Source organism: Barbatula barbatula, assembly GCF_947034865.1.
Source record: "Barbatula barbatula genome assembly, chromosome: 2".
In the NCBI taxonomy this organism is placed as follows: Eukaryota; Metazoa; Chordata; class Actinopteri; order Cypriniformes; family Nemacheilidae; genus Barbatula; species Barbatula barbatula.
Window position 1 is genome coordinate 786,961 of NC_136767.1, and position 19,599 is coordinate 806,559.

General features: G+C 39.3%; 2 protein-coding genes across 4 annotated transcripts in view; both read right to left on the minus strand.

Annotated features, from left to right (window-relative positions):
• mcc (MCC regulator of WNT signaling pathway) overlaps positions 1-11,078 on the minus strand; it is a 45,249-nt gene extending 34,171 nt beyond the window's left edge. The window contains exons 1-3 of one of the 3 annotated variants that reach the window (XM_079474526.1): positions 10,685-11,078; positions 8,953-9,197; positions 8,676-8,866 (exon numbers count right to left, since the gene is read on the minus strand). In XM_079474526.1, the coding sequence (XP_079330652.1) occupies positions 8,676-8,866; positions 8,953-9,197; positions 10,685-10,830 (582 nt within the window). In that variant the 5' untranslated portion in view covers positions 10,831-11,078. The other 2 variants (XM_079474527.1, XM_079474528.1) reach the window with 2 other exon arrangements.
• Positions 11,079-11,810: 732 nt separating this feature from the next.
• Positions 11,811-19,386, minus strand: rcl1 (RNA terminal phosphate cyclase-like 1). The gene is made up of 9 exons (XM_079450484.1): positions 19,162-19,386; positions 18,636-18,707; positions 18,339-18,514; positions 18,008-18,082; positions 17,691-17,815; positions 17,428-17,553; positions 17,042-17,198; positions 13,736-13,839; positions 11,811-12,275 (listed from the first exon to the last, which is right to left on the minus strand). Exons 1-9 carry the CDS (start codon positions 19,274-19,276, stop codon positions 12,122-12,124), a joined length of 1,104 nt encoding a protein of 367 aa, XP_079306610.1. The 5' UTR covers positions 19,277-19,386; the 3' UTR covers positions 11,811-12,121.
• Positions 19,387-19,599: the final 213 nt, after the last annotated feature.

Genomic DNA, 19,599 nt, shown 5'->3' on the forward strand with positions numbered 1-19,599 from the left:
GTAGCAAGTGTTAGATTGTGTCAATGTGTACTACCGTAAACTGATAAACTGTAGGTAATACTCTAGCATACTTTAACATTGTAGTACACTGCAGTATATAGAGCTTGTCAATTAACGTCACAGCGCGTTGCATGCTGGGGCGGCGCCGTCATCTTCGGAGGTTGTTTGCTAGCGATTGTTTTATTTTACTACGGCTCTCAACGTTTTTTTTCGAATCGGAACAACACTGAACTAAACTCACAAGTAGAAAAGAGCCGCTACCACCTACCAATATGGCTGCGACACCCAGCATGCAACACGGTGTGACGTCAGCGCCACATTCTCTATAGAAGTCATTAATACATTGCCCTGTATACTATAGTGTCCTGTGATGTTAACTATAGTGAATTAATAAACTGTAGTAAATAATGTAGCATACTATAGTACATTGCACTTTGTTAATGTACACTACATTTTTCTGTATTATACTAACTATAGAGAGTTGATAAAACTGTAGTAAATACTGTAGCATTCTTTAATATTTACTATGGTAAACTGTAGTATACTATGGTACATTATAGTAATTACTACATTTTGTTAATATATGTGAGAATAGGCCTATGCTTTATTATCATTTACTACAGTAAACTGATAAACTGCAGTACTAAATATAGTACACTTTTATATTTACTAAGGTAAATTTGGTATTCTGCAGTATATTATAGTGATTGTTACACTTTGTTAATGTGTACTACACTATCCTGTAGTATGAACTTTAGCAAATTGCTAAACCACACAGAAACACTAAAGTATGTTAGAATTTTCCTAGTTTACTATAGTAAACCTTGAAGTATTCTTTCATGTGGATATGCAGTAATCTCAAGTGCAGTTTTACCACTGACAAGTTTTCTTTTGTATCTGTGGTTTGCTGTCTGTTACCACGTGTGATCAATTTGCCTTTTCACAACAAAACACACAAAACTAGAAACACGTTTGCATTATGAGGGGATAAATTGTGTCGCCAAACTTTATGCACAGACAGGTTTAAAAAGCGTGTACCATATTGTGATCACACTTCCATGGTAATAGTTGCAAAGTTAAAATGTTTCCACAAGACTTATCTTATCTGTAATTGCTGGCATGACACAAAGTAAAAAGCCATTCTGATGAAAATCCCCTTGAGATGTTCCTCAAGACTCTGAGACTACATATCTAACGCTATCTGAGATCAATGCATGTGAACCGCTGTAAACATCCTCAGGCCACACATCCAACGTTTCTTGACAAGTACCAGCTGTTGTTAACTCTACCTCAGGCTGATCATCTCAGACAAACACGTGTCCAGACAATGAAAACCGTACGCTAGCTGGTGCACAGTGAAGGTGTTCTCTATTAAGTGTTCGAGCTCATAAAACACACATGAGGTCGCAGACAAGTTATAACAAGCACGAAGGCTGTTAGTGCCACAGACGGTCACAACATAAACTGAATGCATGAACAGAAGATCTGCAGTTGATATATCAGTTGTTCTCCACTGGTTTTACTTCACAGACCCAATACAGCAATTATTGATGAGAGATCATTGCATTGCATTCGGCAGACAATAGTTCAGCTGAATCCATATTTAATGTCGCACAAGAGAGACAAAATCACAGATGAAATATTTCTCAACTCTTTCTCCTACACATCAAAAAGAGCACGACTCAGAGATTTCTCCTGAGAAGAAGGGTCTCGAGTTTGAGTAGAGACGTCAACAATGTGTCAAACTGAGCTCAGATCTGTCAAGTCTGCAATCAAAAGTCGATATTATTGAAGATCTCAATATGAACTCAAACATTTCTCATCACAAATCCAGATTATTATACCTCTACAATCAACAATTACACTCTCATTTGTTTATGGTTTTATTTCTCCTAAACAGAAATATCTGAGACTAAGAGGAAACTTGAATGAAACACAAATGAGAATTGCGACAATTCATCTTCTTAGCTTTAAAAAAGCAACCACTGAGCAACAACCTTTTCCTCTGGGTTTGATACACTTCAGATATTCTCCTTCACATGTCAGGGTTGGGTTTGGAGCTAGAGTTTCAATAATGAATGTTAAAAGGTCCTCTGAGAGCTTTAGCGACGACACAAGCACACATTCCTTCACTGTCATCTTCAGCGTACCATGAATTTAACCTTCTGAAGTTTAAGAGTGACACGGCCGTACATCAACTTAAAGACATCAGACACTAAAAGCCATTCAGTGTGTCAGTGGAGCGTTCGAAGACGCGTCTCTTTAGCGTGTGAGAAGGGCAAGAGATGACATGCTTTCTCAGGATTGTTTTAGACACACGCTGCATTTCTCAAGGACAGCGGACAGACCTGCGTCTAACGTCTCTTACCTCCTGTCCCTCGACTGCGGTCTCTCTGCCAGCGTTCACTGCCACTCCGGAGTTCATGGTCCCGTAACTCTCAGAGCCAATCGTGATTCCAGGGATAGTAACCCAGCGCAAGGGAAGACGCCTCGGATCAAAAGAGAGACGCTGGTGTTCTTAGGTTCCTCCTGCCTCTGTAATCCACACGCGCTGAGGGAAACTCATCCTCGATCTCACCGACAAAATCCTGCAGTATTCCACGTGTAATCCACACACGAATGAGTTAAATCCTCACGGCTCTGCACATTCCCCAAGCCAGCCGGAGACTCCCGGCAGCAGCTCTGCGCTGCTCCGTCTCACACAGACGCACACTGCCCATGAGTGAGTGAGCGAGCGAGCGAGATAGGGAGGGTTGGGCGGGTTGAGAGATAGAGAGCTGCTCAGGGCCTCACAGCTGCATGGACACAGAGAGTGTGTGTGTGTGTGTGTGTGTGTGTGTGTGTGTGTGTGTGTGTGTGTGTGTGTGTGTTTGCGCTTGCATTTAAAAGTGTACTGGAGTTTTTAAATGCTTTTACAGGTTTGTGTGTTAGATGGCTGTGTGTGTGCAGAGTGTGTGTGTCCGACTGTGGTTGTGTGTGTGTCTAAGCTGTCTGTTAACTGCATAACTTAAAAGCAGATGTTAAACACACACTCCTTGTGTTCCTATAAAGAGTCAGAGACTTTTGCAACATGACTGTAAACGAAAACAGAATTTTCATCTCTTTAACAGATCGTGTCATTAATGTGTTCCCTTCTGTGTTTTTCTTTCGTCTACGAGAGAGTCAGTGGCCGAGTTCCAGAGCTCTCTCTCTCTCTCTCTCTCTCTCTCTCTCTCTCTCACAACGCTCTTGGCTTTAATACAGGTTTTGATATGTGTTAATATGTTAAAGCTATCTATACTCATAGATGAAACACACAATGCTTCAGTGAGATTAGATAGGCTTTACACAGACAGGGATGAATCTGTGTGTGTGTGTATTTCCATCTTCAAAGAAGCAATCATTGATGTTTTTACATACAGTACGTTTACATTTAGTCATTCAGCGGACGCTTTTATCCAAAACGACTTACAGAGAGTTCATGGAGCAATAAAGCCATATGTCGTACAGCAGCAATAATACAATAGGGGCTAATACACAGATACTAGTTTCAACAAAAGCCAGAACAATAGCTGTTGAGAGAAGAGAGAGGGTTTGTTTTCTCTCGTCAAGCATTCACAGAAGTGATGGGTTTTAAGTATTTTTGTATGTTGTGAGAGATGTGCTTGATGGGACTGAGTTAGGAAGAATGTTCCCCTGGATGGAGTTGTGAAGGAGAACATACTGAACACATTTGAAATAATTCAAGAGCTCCCTCTAGTGAGGCCTTCAGGTGACATTTATACATTTAAAGGGACAGTTCACCTAAAAATACAATTCTGTCTTCATTCACCCTGAAGATCAGTCTGTGTACATTCAGTAAAAGTGAACTGGGCTTCTGAGCTCTTTAATGTCAAAGGAAAGCACAATAAAAGTTAAGATGGAGAAGAAGTTTTCCTTTAATCGAAGAGTTTAAAGCATGTAAAAAGATGTTGTTTCAGCCCCGCATGACATATCTGGGAAACACAAAAGACAGAATGAAAGAGACTAAAGCACTTTTAGTCACCATACACTTAATTGCATAATTTGCTATTAATAATTGAATGCAGGGGGTCACTACACACCATCAATAAAACCTCTCAGCCTTTAAACCTCCTTCATCAACATATTTCAGCTCTCTGCAGACTCTCTCTCTCTCACACACACACACGTCACCCAGCCGCGAATATCATTGATATGCACAATTACTCGCCCGATATGGCTTCGCACTCTCTTCAATGGACTGTAAATCACTACAGTGTTATTACCCATAATGCAACAGCACGCACAGCAATCACACAAGACTTTAAATCAACAACAAAAATAGATTCACGTTTTAAATTAAATCGACATCCACGACCTTCTTTAGTCTCCAACAAAACTGTTCCTGAAAACACTCTTTGCATTAAACATATAACAATATATTAAACATCACTTGATGTACAGATTAAATGAATTAAATTACAATTAATTTAGACCGTTCACTAAAAGTAGACCTAAAAATAACAACAAGTACGGAACAAACGTGGACTTTAATGAAAAACAAATTAAGTAAGATAAAACTGAAACAATCAACTCTGATTCATCCACTTTTACCCTTAAAGTCGGACTTATTATGGCAAGTCTAAGACAGATTGATAGAAAATTACAGCCGCCTTCTTTTTTTGGTGGTTAATAAAAAAGAAAGTCATGTGAGTTTGGAACAACCAAGCCTGAATTTTCCCATTTTGCTGAACTCTGCGCTAAATTAAATTCACCTCGCATTGAAGCTGTTTGTAAAATAACAGCAGGTGTGAGCAAAAAATATGACCTTGTGTGTGGACCATAAAATAAATAAAATACACAGGAAGGAGATGTCACAGAGGCATTCTGGTGAAGCAATTTTAAATGGTAAACATCTGTTTGTGTGTGTGTGTGTGTGTGTGTGTGTGTGTGCTCCCAAAGGCAGAAACAGAATTTACATTTATCATTTTAAAGGGGATGCAACCTTTCATCTGTTTTCTAAAGGATAAAACACACAGAGAGCGTCTGACCTCTTTAACAAGCACAATTGACTTACAGAACCCAGCATCTGTGTAAAAGAAAGTGCTTGACACAGCAGATGTGGAGTATGATGAGAGAGCGCTGAAGGACGGAGAGCAGAGCTGACGGCACATTAAACCTGCAGGACAACAACATTCATTCAGTAGAAAAGACCGAGCACAGAGAGCAGCACAATCCGGCCGACACCATCTGTCACACCAGTCATTAGGGATTTAACTATTCACGATACTATTTTTTTAAGATTTTTTCATTACGAAATGACAAATCAGTGATGGAAAAATCTCTCTTATGTCAAATAATAAAACTAAATAGTTGCAATTTTAAAACAAATTCCATATCAAATAATAAATGATACAAAAGTCTCTTTAATTTAAACAAACTAAGACTATCTCTGTGCTTTTACCACATTTGTTTTAAAGAATATCCATGTTTGCAGGAAACACAGCAGCCCCTGCTGTTTAAAACATGTACAGAGATTCATTTAACATCTCAACAGATGCGAAATTGCGAATCCTCACAAATTATAATCGATTTACAACCGGCTCACGGTGAATCGTTACATCCCTCTGAGTCACTTATCTCAACTAAGAGTCAACAAATATTTTCAATATCTTAGGGTAAACAAATATGAACTGCTTTCAAACAAGTGTCAAACAGCATCGTCTGCCACTATTGACCTCCGGGATGAACATACGCACCCGTGTGTCCATCAGAGAAGCTCTCGGTCTTAACTGACCCTATAATGACATGAAGCTAATGTTGTGGAAAGCCTCATGGATTGACTTAATGGCTGATTGGATTGGTTGATCTTGTTGCACCATAAGGGCATTGTGCAGGTCTTACTATGTGTGGCCTTTGTAAACACCAGCGCTCTGTGAACACCACTAACATTAGTCGGTGCCGAGGTCAATCTTTAGGACAAAAGGTCAGCCGTGTTTTGCTAAAAAGCCTCTGACTAGACAAATACGCAGTGGGGTCCAAATCTAAGAGCGCATTTTGTTTCGCATTTAAAGCAAACACAAAACTACACACATGAATATTGAATTCTGTAGTATACTTTGATATTTACTAGGTGTAAGCCATCATAAACTTTCTAAATACTATAGTGTCACTGAACCTTATCATAGTAAACATTCAATCATTGTTACTACAGCTCATCAGATCTATATATTTACTACAGGATACTGTAAGTATAGGATTAATCATAGTATTCTACATCATACTACAGTAAATATAAAGGTACATATAGTTAATGCTATATAATACTACAGTAGATATTAACAGTAGAATAATTGACTATACTACAGTAAAAGAATACAGTACACTTTTAAATAAGTAAATACTAAAGTATACTACAGTATTTTGTGTAGTTTGTATAATTCTGTACTAACAATCAACATACCGGATGATGGTGGAAAACACAGGGCATGTAGCTGAAATATCACTCGTCTTCACAAATGTGCAATAAATAAGAAAAATGCGAAGCATTCAAAAATATCATTAATAACTAAATTGCATCACTACCACACGCTCTTGGGAACAATGCAAAACAAAAAAGAAGAATCTCTGTTAAGACACTTCTGGACTTTCTTCTAGAAGATTATTAAAGATTGGACTGAAAGAATTGAGCAATCTGAAAATGGTTTGCATTGAGCTGCACTCAACGTGACTTTGACAAATGGTGGACATGCATTAGTGTGATGAGAGCATTAGAGAATAGAGCCGCACACAGAATATAACACCCGTAACAAAACCTGCTGTTCTCACTCTTAGTCAAATCTGTGAGAAACAGTTTGACTCGCTTTCTGTCCAAAAATCAGATCCAGGCTATAACTGTGATTTATTGAATAAGCCGTAAGGCACCCAAATAAACTTCTTCTAGCAGCTGTTTAGTTCTGCTGTAAAACACAATGTGCTCTTTTACATCCACATTCCTGAAGAAATTAATTAGCCTGAAAAAGAGACGGACATAAAACGGGAAACACACTTTCCCACAAACGCTCTTTAACTAGTCAATAAAAGCCTGACATAACCCGACTAATGAAGAGAACTGTGACCTCCAGCAAAAAACCCTAATGCACTTTAGTCTTAATAAAGCTTTTCACTTCTTCTCTTGAACTCCATCTAAACTATTTGAAGCTTTTAAAAACATGAAGCACGGCTTGTGTTTGTGCCTGAGTTATAACAATAATAAGAAAGAAAACCATCATAGACCCAAGCAGGCACAACACAATGGCTTAACATCTTCCTTAAGCAAAGATGAAGAAATAGATCTGCAGAAAGACACATACAGCTCCAGCACACGCTCGTAATGCTTCCACTACTGTAACCTGATCAGCTCTATAACAGCCATTCAGCAGAACATCAGAGCTGTTAAAACCATCATCAGACGACTGCACACACACACACATTCAGCACTATAAACACACACACATACTGTGATGTCACTTACACTAATAGTTCCCATATGTCAGTGAGAACCGCCCGAATATGCAGAACAATCACAGAATGACACACCGCAAACGTGCGTGCACGCGCACGCTCAAACACACTCACTCACGCACACGTTCAAACAAAGCACACTTTCAAATACACAGACATGCACTAGAAAACCCTTCACATGCTCACACAAATACACACACACAGGAATGCTCACGTTCAAACACACACACATGCACATGCTCACACACACACGCGCACGCACGCATGCATGCACACCCTCATAAACGTTTATGAACACATGAGCTAGCTGACCACAGGCTTAAATATATGATCATCGTCATCATGAGATGGGGGAATCTCACAAAACCTCATATTTCAACCCAAAATCATCAACCTTTCAAAGACTCCTAGAAGACCTTCTTAAAATGCTTAAAGAAATATTCCAGGCTCAAGACAATCATCAATTGACCAAATCATATTAGTGTAGCGTAACGTTGATGACTTTACTGTGAGGCACCTTTAATAGTTATAATGATAAAAGTAAAGTGTCTAGAGACATTACTGATCATGGGAGAGTTAAGAAAAGATTCTCAGCGGGGCTCAGTCCACTTTCACTATAAACCAGAGGACTGAACAACAACCCATTACCAGATGTTATGACAAACACCAGCTTACACCGCTTCATTTTGACTTCATCAAAAAAGACTTACACAAAGCAACATGATATCTTTTTCATATTTATATGAAAGAACTGATAGTGTGCTGTGACAAGACAAAGAGGATTTCCTAACATCGCAACATGAAATCAAAAAGATGTGTTTAACAGAAATTCAAACCGAAGCCAAGCCATATAAATAAGATCTACTGTAGAAAAACAACCAGGAACATTCTCATCCGTAACAAAAAACTCACAGCAGACAGACGATGAGCGCCATCTACAGACCAGAACAAAACAATACACCACCACAGACTTCCTCTACAAAACAAACATTCAGCAAAGAATTCTCTTGCCAACATCTTATTTTTAACTGTATTGGGTTCTTGATTTATGAACATTCCTGATATTTAATGGGAGGATCCTCAGATCAGTATATTTATTTCTAGACAGTTCCAAAAAATACAGTAACTTCAAAACCTTTACAAAATCAAGTTTTCCATGCCCAGCATTTGGTTATATATTCCGTCAGACTCACCGTATTGGCCAGGTCCAGGTAACTTCCGCTCAGAGAGCCGCTGCGGTTGGTCTGCGGCTGGGACATGAGCTGGTGAAAGCCCGCTGAAGGCTCACTGGGGTGCTCTAGAAGCTTCTGGAGGAGAGGTGAGTTCAGGTCTGGAGTCAGTAAATCTCTCGCTCCAGAATCATATTCCCAACTCTCTCGAGCTCCTGAAGCAAAACACACGCGTACAAACACCTGTTATTTCCCAGGAATTCAGTGGGTCTGTAAAGTTTCTGATAAAACAACAACACACCTAAACTATTTTCACTGCTGGTCGGCCCTGAAGCGATGGGTTCCCGACATTTTCTCCTCTCTGAGTCACCGGACAGAAGAGATAGCTGTCCTTCTTCCTTACGGATCTCACTGACCAACTGCATGCGACCGCGTGTAAAGTCCTGGAAGGAAATCATCCCCCGTTTATCTGCTCCAAGCTGACCCATAATCTCAGCAACAGACTCCTCCATGTTTAACTGCCGGCAGACCATCAACAAATCATTTCTAAAAGAGAGAGAGAGAGAGAGACAGAGAGAGACAGAGAGAGACAGAGAGAGAGAGAGAGAGAGAGAGAGAGAGAGAGAGAGACAGAGAGAGACAGAGAGAGACAGAGAGAGAGAGAGAGAGAGAGAGAGAGAGATTTATTACATTCTGCATTCAAACAAAAAAGGAAAATAAACACTGTTCCTATAATGCAATGCAATGTCTCCTTAACGATGACTCTAATCTATAAATAACTTTGTAATTTATAAGAAGATTTGTTTGCTGTTTTTAATACAATTCTTTTTTAAATATATTTCATTCCTGTTTCTTTGCATGGCTCTGGTTTGTATGTTGCTTCCCAAATGTTCATTTAAAAAGGTAAGGATTAAAAAACACAAATAGCAAAAGACAGAGCAACATTTTTTAATTCATTTCAAAATATCAGAAACACTTTATAATAAAATGCATTATCTAACATTACGTAACAATGAACAATTTAGTTTTTCAGTATTTATGAATATTTATGAAAGTTAATGTTAATGTCAATAAAGTTATTAATGTTAATACATGGTGCATTAACTAATATTAACAGTGACAACTTTTGATAACGTATTAGTAAATGGTGAAATGAACATCGACTAACATAATAAACTAATAAATGCTGTATTCTTATTGTTCATTGTAAGTTTACATTAGCTAATGCATTTACTAATGATTAACAGATAGCACATTTTTATTAAGTGTTGCCAAAAATCACTTTAACCCTCAACATCTGCCAAAATGGATGTTTTATGCTTAAAAGAAGTCCCACTGGTACTGGTGCCAGAAACTCAAGTACTGTATGAGTAAACGAGTAATAAAAATAATAATATTTATAATAATATTAATGGCGAATTGACACAACAATTATCAAAAAGTGTGACAAAACCAATTTAGTGACACTTCTGAACCACTTCTAAATATCTCAACGTGTCAAAAAAATCAATTAAGTTTATATTTTTTTCCGCAGTGTCAAGTTAAGATCGTTGTTAATCATCAGTTCACGCAAGACGCTTAAGTTGATACGTCGATGTTAAACATATGTTTCTTTAAAGCACAAGGTGGGTCTCCGGGACCCCCAAATCGAACATCACAGCACAAACACCAGAGTCACCTCTCAAAAAGAAACAACGCATGAAAGCGTTTGAGAGGTTCAGAAGATTGTGTCCAGAAGCTGAGAGGTTTGGCGGCTGCAGCGTTTCCCGTCACTTCCGAGGCTGCAGCGAAAGAACGAACGCACGCACGCACGCAGCGCCACGCAAACAAACTTCACAAACACGTTCGCGTGTTACTTTGTGTCCTGTCGTGAGTTCAAATGTTACATTGTTGCACTGAGACCGGTCACTCAAACGGTTACATTGTATCGAGCGCTCGTGACGTCACTACGCTCGCCCGCTCCGCTTAAAAGTTCAACTCCGCTCGCGAGCTTTTTAAAGTGTGTGTGTGCGCGTGCGTGCGTGTTTTCTGACCGGTTTATGAATCCGTCCCCGTCACCGTCGCACGTCTGGAAAAGCCGCCGCACGCGCTCCTCCTCCGCGGTGCTGGACGAGTCGCTGCTCCCGCTGCTCACGCTCGCCTCCGCCGCCATCATGAACACAGCGTGTGCGCGCTCCATGCTTCACCAGCCGCGTGGGGCGTTTCTCTGGGTGGGTCGGGGTTCTCGGTTTCCACTCAAGAGTTGTAATGTAATGTAGGTGTTCGTTCTGTGACCCCCACAAGCATCAGAATTCAGATTTATAATCCCACCGCACCATTTCGTGATAAAGTTTTGACATTGATTGTACTTCGTAAATATATTTTTATGATTATTGATGAAGCTCTAGAACCGTAGACGTGACGTTATATTGCACAAATGCAGCTTGTGAAGTCATTAGGAGGACAGTGAGGTCATCGACTTCCGGAGGAGTTCGGTTCCAACCACTGAATTGTCGAGACCGTGATGTTTCTGACGGAGGAACGGGACCTGTGGGGGGGTTTCCCTGACCGGGATGATCTTAAATCACGACCAGGCCTCAGATTCATCAGGAAATGGAAGATGTTTCACCAAACATGCCTTCCTAAAAACATAACCTGTGTGCATTTCGAGACAACACAAAAGCGATGATATATTTGAAGATATGGCGTCTACGTTAGGCGGACCCTGTCCGTCAGGTCTATTTAATCCTTCACAGAACACAGTTAAAGAGCCATAGAGCTTGAGGAAGTGTGAGCAAGCAGGCGTGAGTGACAGGCCACCAAAAACACAATGGAAGGAAGCTTTTAAAAGCAGAAAGTCCTGAACAAAACATCAGCAATCCGTCCAAAACGTTTTCGAAGCCTTGAAAGGAGAGGAAGTACAAGATAAGGAAGCTGATTGGTTTATAAAGGAAACCAAAGCAGACAATTAATAATAGATGTTTGGAGTATGAAACCATCTCTCCCTTAAATTTGCTTCATATCAAATGTCTACTACAATAATAATAAAATGTTAATGGTCTTTATGTTGCTTGTAAAAGCCCAAACTATGATAAAATGTGTATGCTGTACATTTTAACAGCAATATGCATCATGTCACTGTACTTTGGCACTTATCTTGCACTGCTACAAATCAAATCAGAATATTCTGGACATTTATTCTGGATCAAAATAATCCTCAGTTAAAAGAAAGGCTGAATGATATCACAGAAACCTCAAGTTTAGTAAAGGCTGTCACGCTTCTTTTATTGTTCACATTTCAATTTGAAAATCAATTGAGGAACAACATAAAAACATCCACTGAAGCGGCAATAAAGCAACGCTCTGCATCTATTTTCTTTCATGTGTATATCTGGAAACGACTCCTCAGTCAAGTACTAAAACATGAAGTATAACAAATAAGCATTCTCTCTGTGAGTTTGTTCAGTATAAGACGATGATGTTTGGGGTTTTTATTTGAGGGTTTTGCTGATGTTACTGTATCCTACTCCAACACACGTCATCAGAACTTTCTCTCCTCCCGTTTGTTCCTCATCTCCGGGTTTCTGCTGCTCTATTTTAAACATGATCTGAAAGAAGTCTCGGATGTGTCGGAGAAACTCAATTCTACAAAGTGAAAAACAGAAATAATTACTAAGTGTCTTCAACCCTTTTTACATTCATCCAAATATTTTGAATACCACAGTATTACGAGGTTATAAAACAATAATAATTGTAAATGCTTGCTTGGAAAAATTAATCGAGATACTTGATAAAAGATTCTAGGTGGTTGGTTACCTTTTTGGAAACTGGAACATAATACATGGACAATTTAAATGGAATTGAAAATACTTGAATCTTCGATTGAAATCATTGTACAAACCGTTTAACAAGAAAATCTGCTACTTAGTAAAAAATTATAGATGCATAAAGTTATTTCTCTCTATTCAGAACTTTGGTCACACCCGTCATACACCAACAATGCATTTGATGATGTTCTGAACATGTTTAGACCATGTACATAACTAAACATTAGGGATGAGCGAGTACAGCATTATATGTATCTGTAAACCATATGAATTATCTGTATCTGTACTCGGACTGGGCGGGGCCTAACCTGGAAGTGGGCGGGTTTTAACCCGGAAGTGGTCGGGTTGTCTTGAAAGGGGCGAGGCTTTAACCAGTATGTTATTTTTAATCATGCAATTGCTATGGGTTGATCAGAAATTTTTATATTTATTGCTGATTTTATAACACTAACTTACTTACTTTATTTTTTTGCTTGAAGTCAAAAAACTGGTTAGAGTCAGCAGACGGTTAAAAAAAGAAAAAAAAAATCTCAGACAGGCAGAGACGCAAAGCTAGTCACGTTCTACCAAGCACCACGTCTGAACAAACCCCACGTTTACCAGAACTCTACTGGTTAATAAGTACTGCAAAAAAAAACGAAATAAAAAACAAACCTGAAGCTGAAGAAACCCTAAACGTTAACGGAAAAGACCCGCGAACCTGAGTGACTGAGGGAGAGACAGAGAGAGAAAGAGAGCTGTTCTGTGTGTGAGTGAGTGAGCAGAGAGGGACACAGCAAATCTGTATGTGTAAGGGAGGGGCGCTGTGACTAGCCTATCACAGAACACAGTCAGCTACCCAATGAGGATTTTTATTCCATCCGAGCACAGATATTGACTCGTATTACTCGTATAATACTTGTACTCGGCAAATATGCTTTATCCGTACCGGATACTCGTTTCAGCCGAGTATCCGGCTCAACTCTACTCAACATTCTATTCTTTATTTAAAAAAAACTAAGAAATGGTTAATAAAGCACATCAAATTTAGATTACAAAACACGTAGGAATTTAGTCCGGCGTTGATGAAACACGTGTAGGCACAGCCAATCTTCAGTTATCATAGTACTGTACTTGACTGGCACACAGCACCGGTACCATGACAACTGAAAATGGACAATTCATGATGGCCGCTGGAGATACCAGATGTTTCGCTGACCTCAACCGCAAGACGCTAGAACGGCGTTCATATAATGAAGAAAACTGATGAAAAGCTTCAGATGAGTGGTCAACACTTACGTGTAGGGTGAGAGAGGACCTAGAAGAACTTTGGAAACATCTTGTTGTCCTAACGTCATGTATAACAGAGCCAAACTCTGATTGGTTGAATCCACACAGCCACCCTAGAAGAGAGAGAGAGATGAGAATCAGAGTGAGGGGCGATTCACATTACACGTCTAAAACCGCACCGCTTTGTGTAGTCACATTACCGTGTCCCTCCCTATTTGTGAATCGCCCCTCAGGCTGGTGTGTGGCACGTTATGCTTTAGCCAAATAATTACTTTTCTGAAATATTTACTATTGACTGTGGGAATGTTGAATGTTTGTTTCAGCGTGACTCTAAACATTCAGCTCTTTAGAATCAGTGGAAATGATTCAACTACGGTCCTCTTGTTGATCAAATCTTACGTCAGCCGACAGCATCTCAACTATTTCTGTTGAACAAACATTTAAAAACAATCAATATTGGACAATTACACAATTGTGTTTCAAGCTATTTTATTTGAAGTTGGTTAATATACTACGACAGAACCATGGTACAGTAATGATATCAGATGGAAATACCGTGATTTAAAATTGAATATCATATACAAGAGGGTCTAAATGATAAATAAAAACTTTTGCATTAAAACAAGCAGAATGAAATACAAAGAATGGATCAATCCTCACCAAAAAAAGCCAAATCTATTTCAAATAACATCCAAGCGTGAAGATTCACTTTCCGATCAATGTCCGGCTGTCGGTCACCTGCTTTAATACAGGAGGGAGACATGGGTCGTGTCTCGTGATGAAGGTGTAACGTACTGAGACTTTCACACAACGCCCAACGACTTCTGGAAAAGTCCCAAACATTTTCCTGCGCTAGCATATATAGAACGGTATAGAAACATCTCCTGAGATTTCAAACCCTGACACTCCTGTTACATAAAACCTCTGCTGTCACTGTGTCAAATTCACAGTCCGCTTCTGTTCGAAATTGTTCAATTAAATGATCGGACCACACACTGAACGTCTTTGTCAAACTTGCATAAGCAGCAGTCTCATGCTTTCAGGCCGTGAGATCATCAGAGGATCATCAGAGTGCAAGTGTGCGTTTACTTTTATACATCCAGTGTCTAAACAATCCAGATCACATCCACCCCTTTCAAAAAATAATGATATACATTAAGCTTTTTACACTAAATATGGCAAATAACATTCATTTAAAATATATTACTTCTATTTTATTATTTTTAACATTACAGTATTTTAATAAGAAATATTTGTCCTGTATCAGAAATCATTTTCTGTTTGCAAAATACAATGTTTTATGGGTGTTGTTTTTGGGCTGAAGGGGTCTGTTTACAGGTGGATGGTTGTGGGGTCGATACCCTACACCCTCTGACATAAAGGACACAACACGAGTCAAAACAAACCAAATGCAAACAACCGCATGCGTCAGTCATACGTCAACCATCTAACCATTAGCCAATGAAACGAAACAAAACATCTAACCACCAGCCAGTAAATACTAGTACAACTTGAACCACTTCATCATTAAACGTTGTCATGTATTTGAATTTTAATGACTAACATATCGAATATTCTTCACTGTACACATTGAAATCAATTCCAAAATTAAAGGCAAATGAAATAGATTTATATTAGTTCCAATAACTTGCAGTTCTCAAACCGGTTTTAATATACTTGCCAAACAAACATGTTTCTATATGTTGCTAATGACATGACCTATTTATTTTCATCTAGTGATAACATTAATGAAACATGAATTCAGCACACCCATAGGAAAAGGACTGGAAATTGATTTGTTTTGCAACTCCAACTATTATAGACACTATAGAACAACTTAGAAATTACAAATCACATTTATAGTGAATATAAAAAAACATTGCAATTAATGCAAACCCAGACAAAATGTCAAATAAACATTTGTTCATTTCCACATCTACATTTTATGTTGAAAAGAGCAAGCAGACACTCACATGATGTTTTCAGAGTCGCATCAGAACTGTGTGTGTTCATGAAGTGTTTACTACAGACATCCACCATCAGCTACTGATCAACCTCAACACGCGCACGCACGCACGCACGCACGCACGGACCGAAGCCCTTTCAAACATTAACTGCTCTGATCAGACACCACAACATCGACGGACAGTATTTACAATACAAAAGATGAAAACACAGAAGCACCGGATTTTAATTCGACTCTCTTCCTCTATCACATAACACAAAATTCTGCCGATAACAATAACCAAGGTGTGCAGGACCTGCTGATGACGATCAATTAACGGTAGTTTTTTTATTGATTCTGAATCAAAACATAACACGAAGTATAACAATAACAATTGATTTTTTTAGGCTACAACAATAAACAAACAGTACCGCCCGAACCATGAAACTGTAATGTTCCTTTAAATAAAACACCTAAATATTTACTCAAATTAAACTCAACTGGTTTAAACAAAAATGACAAGTAATGTTTTTTACATTGACAATTTAAAAAAGGTTTATGCTGGCTCTCTTTTAAACATTTTGTGAGATTTACATTATCGATTTATCACGCAAAATATAAACATGACCTCCTATCTGCCAAATACTGCTGTTCTCCATTATGCAGCATACAGTCAACAAGTTAATTTATTTTTATTATGTCCTGTGTACTTCACTGTTAATGTCATCATTGTCAATGACCAACCTTTGATTCATTGGCAAAAACGGTGATTCGGTTGACCTGTAGTGGATAGTTTCACAATGCGCTTTCGTCCATCTGCTATCATTAGAGATCTAATGATTAACTGTAAGCCGGCTGAAAATCATCATAATGTGTGCCGATTTAAGTCGGTTGAGATGTTAAATGAATCGCAATACATGTTTACTGCAAACTTGGTAAACGTGGATATGCGGACCTCGATTTTTACTAAAGGCCGCATAAATCAACCCGTCGATTGTAACCATGATATCGCGACGATTACGATTTTGTGTTTGTGTGCAGCTTGTCCTAGAAATAGACACTTTGATCAGTAGTAAGTGATGCCATGAAATCACAAGTTTGCATTGCTTATGAAGTGCATGTGAAAAAGCCACAGCCGTCAATCATCATCCTTATAAATATACTTTTTTTAAATTATCATGAAAATACCTGAGAAAGCATGAAAAACGGTGATAGAAAGATCCTCTTAAGCATTTTTTGGAAATACGTGTGGTGTCGTACTTCTGCGCTTATTTGGAGTTTGTGCGCAAGAGCACCCTCTGGCTTTCAGACGCAGCAGCATTTAACTGTACTTCACTGAAAAACTGTGTGTTGGCCTGTTGGATGCTCACCCTGTGGATCTCCTCCAGCAGCAGTTTGGCACATTTCTTGCCCAGATCCTCAGGTAGGATCTGATCTCCCTGACCCTGCGGCGTGGACATGACCTCAGCGCTGAAAAACATCCCGTTCACAGTTTCTGCCACCAGAATCAAGCCAAACCCTGGAGACCTATAATGAAACAATGAATTAAAGGGACAGTTCACTCAGAAATTAAACGTCTTTGTAGTCACTTCAATGTTATTATAAAACAGTGGCAACGGATCAATCTTATGTTTATTTAAATGATTTAGTACAAAAAAATAAATATCAAATCGGTTGCCACCAGAGGAACAGAAAACAAACTCTCTACAGGATTGTCACCATTTCGTGTCAGCAAAAGGAAAACAGAAGCACTTACTTCCCAGAGTTCACCCCCTTCATGTGATCAGTGTAGATGTAAATGTCCGGGATAAATTTATTTAAGATGCTCCTGGCAGAGTCCACGATTCTGTTGGCTATCTGAGGAGAAACTCGCACGGACACTCTGACATCACTGGGTCAAGAAATCAACCAAAAATAAACATAAATAATAAACCAGTGGGTTCATTTATTAGAGAGAATATATAAATAAATCACAATTCAAGAGTAGTCTTTGAATGTTCTCTCTTATTGGAAGGATACGCTGTTCCTCTGATCCTCTTGATTTTTCCAGGCTCTGTCAGCTGAACGGGTTTTAGGGATTTACGCACCGGACAGGAGAAATGCACCTCACCACCTCCGCCTGGAGCCATCCCCCTCCTAACCACCTAAAAAACATGCCACAAAATTGAGAAACAAACACTTATATACAGCACCTCCAAGTGTCAGGTATAAACCAGTTTATAACTCTAGCACCTTTTTTACGTGTCGAGATGCATTTTAAAACAATGTTTTGAGTGTCCTACCAAGATGGCCAGAGACAACCGACATGCTTCATACGAGTATGATTCTTGTCATACCTTTATTTCTAAACCGTCGCCATCAATGCCAAACCTCTTCATCAGAGGAGGAGCCGTCACCTTCAGAAGGTCCACCTGCCGAAAAGAGACAGAAACAGACAAAAAAGGGACATAATATAACAGATATTTCTATTTACAGAAACATAATACCACAGTCGATTAAACTTCAATAATAGATCAAACCAACAAATTCAGCATCCATAGCATAACATCAGAACATCGAGCTGTTATTGGACGTAAACAAATGTTTACATAAAGCTATGACGTAAGTTAAAACATGCATATCATATCATAAATGCATTTGTTGATATCTTTACTTCAGCAAACTCACAGAGGGATCTGTAGGGTCATTGGTGACGCCCTTCAGCACAGCTTTGAGGGGGCTCTTCATGAACGGGGCCAACATCAGCAGCGCCTCCAGGTAGTATCCCACCGAACGCTGGACGCTACAATCGTGTTCGACAGACCCTCCGTACAGCAGCCCGGGCTGATAGAAGAGCACCGTTCCTACACATCAGAGCATACAAATCACATCATGACTGTTTCCATAGTTACAGGCTCCCGGACTATCCAGGACAATCGGATCAGTAAACGTCACGTGACAACAATACCATTCAATTCAACTGACCTGTTTGGTTGATTTCAATTCTGGTGCCGTTGGTCACCTTGTCCAGTAATCTAATGAAGCTGGCTTCAAAATCTAAGAGACAAAAAACAAGAATGGAGAGGTTTTCCATAAACACAACACTTGAATCAAAGAGAGAAGAAAAACAACAGAAATCATCAAAGGTTTTAATGGCAACTATAATGGCGTCTGTGTGATTCTACTGTCTACTGCTGGGATGTTATTTGCCAGATGGGAACCAATTAAATCCTAGATAATTCCCAAAGAACACTACATAAGGAATTGTGTGGTACAACCACGGCTCGTAATGATGTATGTATGTGGAAACCATGAATAAAACCACATATCAAAGACAATAATGTATCTAATCACTCACAAGCTTGCGTGAACATTATATTGTACGTTAATGTGATGATGAGAGATTACAATAAAGTAACACAACACATGTTGTTTACATTAGATACTGCGTCACACATTGTTTGTCGATGATGATCCTATCATATATATATAAAGTCGAGTGTTTGCGCACCTCGCAGGCCCGGGTTGTCATCTTTTGATCTTATGTTTCTGATTTTCACTCGTTTTCCACTCACTGTGGACAGCACGAGCCTCTGTCTGAAGCAGCTGCAGCCCTCAAACTCCATGATGTGACGAACACACGTGTGGCAGCGCGGCGCACGATGATGACGCGCTACGGCGAGCTTCGAGGGACCAGCGACACAGCTTCAGTTCTTCTTCTTCTTCTTCTTCTTCTAGGGTTTAATGGCGGATGGCAAGCAACTAACTAGATGCATTCCCGCCACCTGCTGGATAGGAGTGTGGAGCGTCTAACTGATAGGAAGTTCACACACAAAATGTATATATATATATGTTTCAGGTCCGTAGCCAGCCAGTTGAAAGGGGAGGTTCTTTTTTTCAAAAAGTGGACAATTTTGCAGTTTTTCTCCTCCTTTTGTATTTAATTATG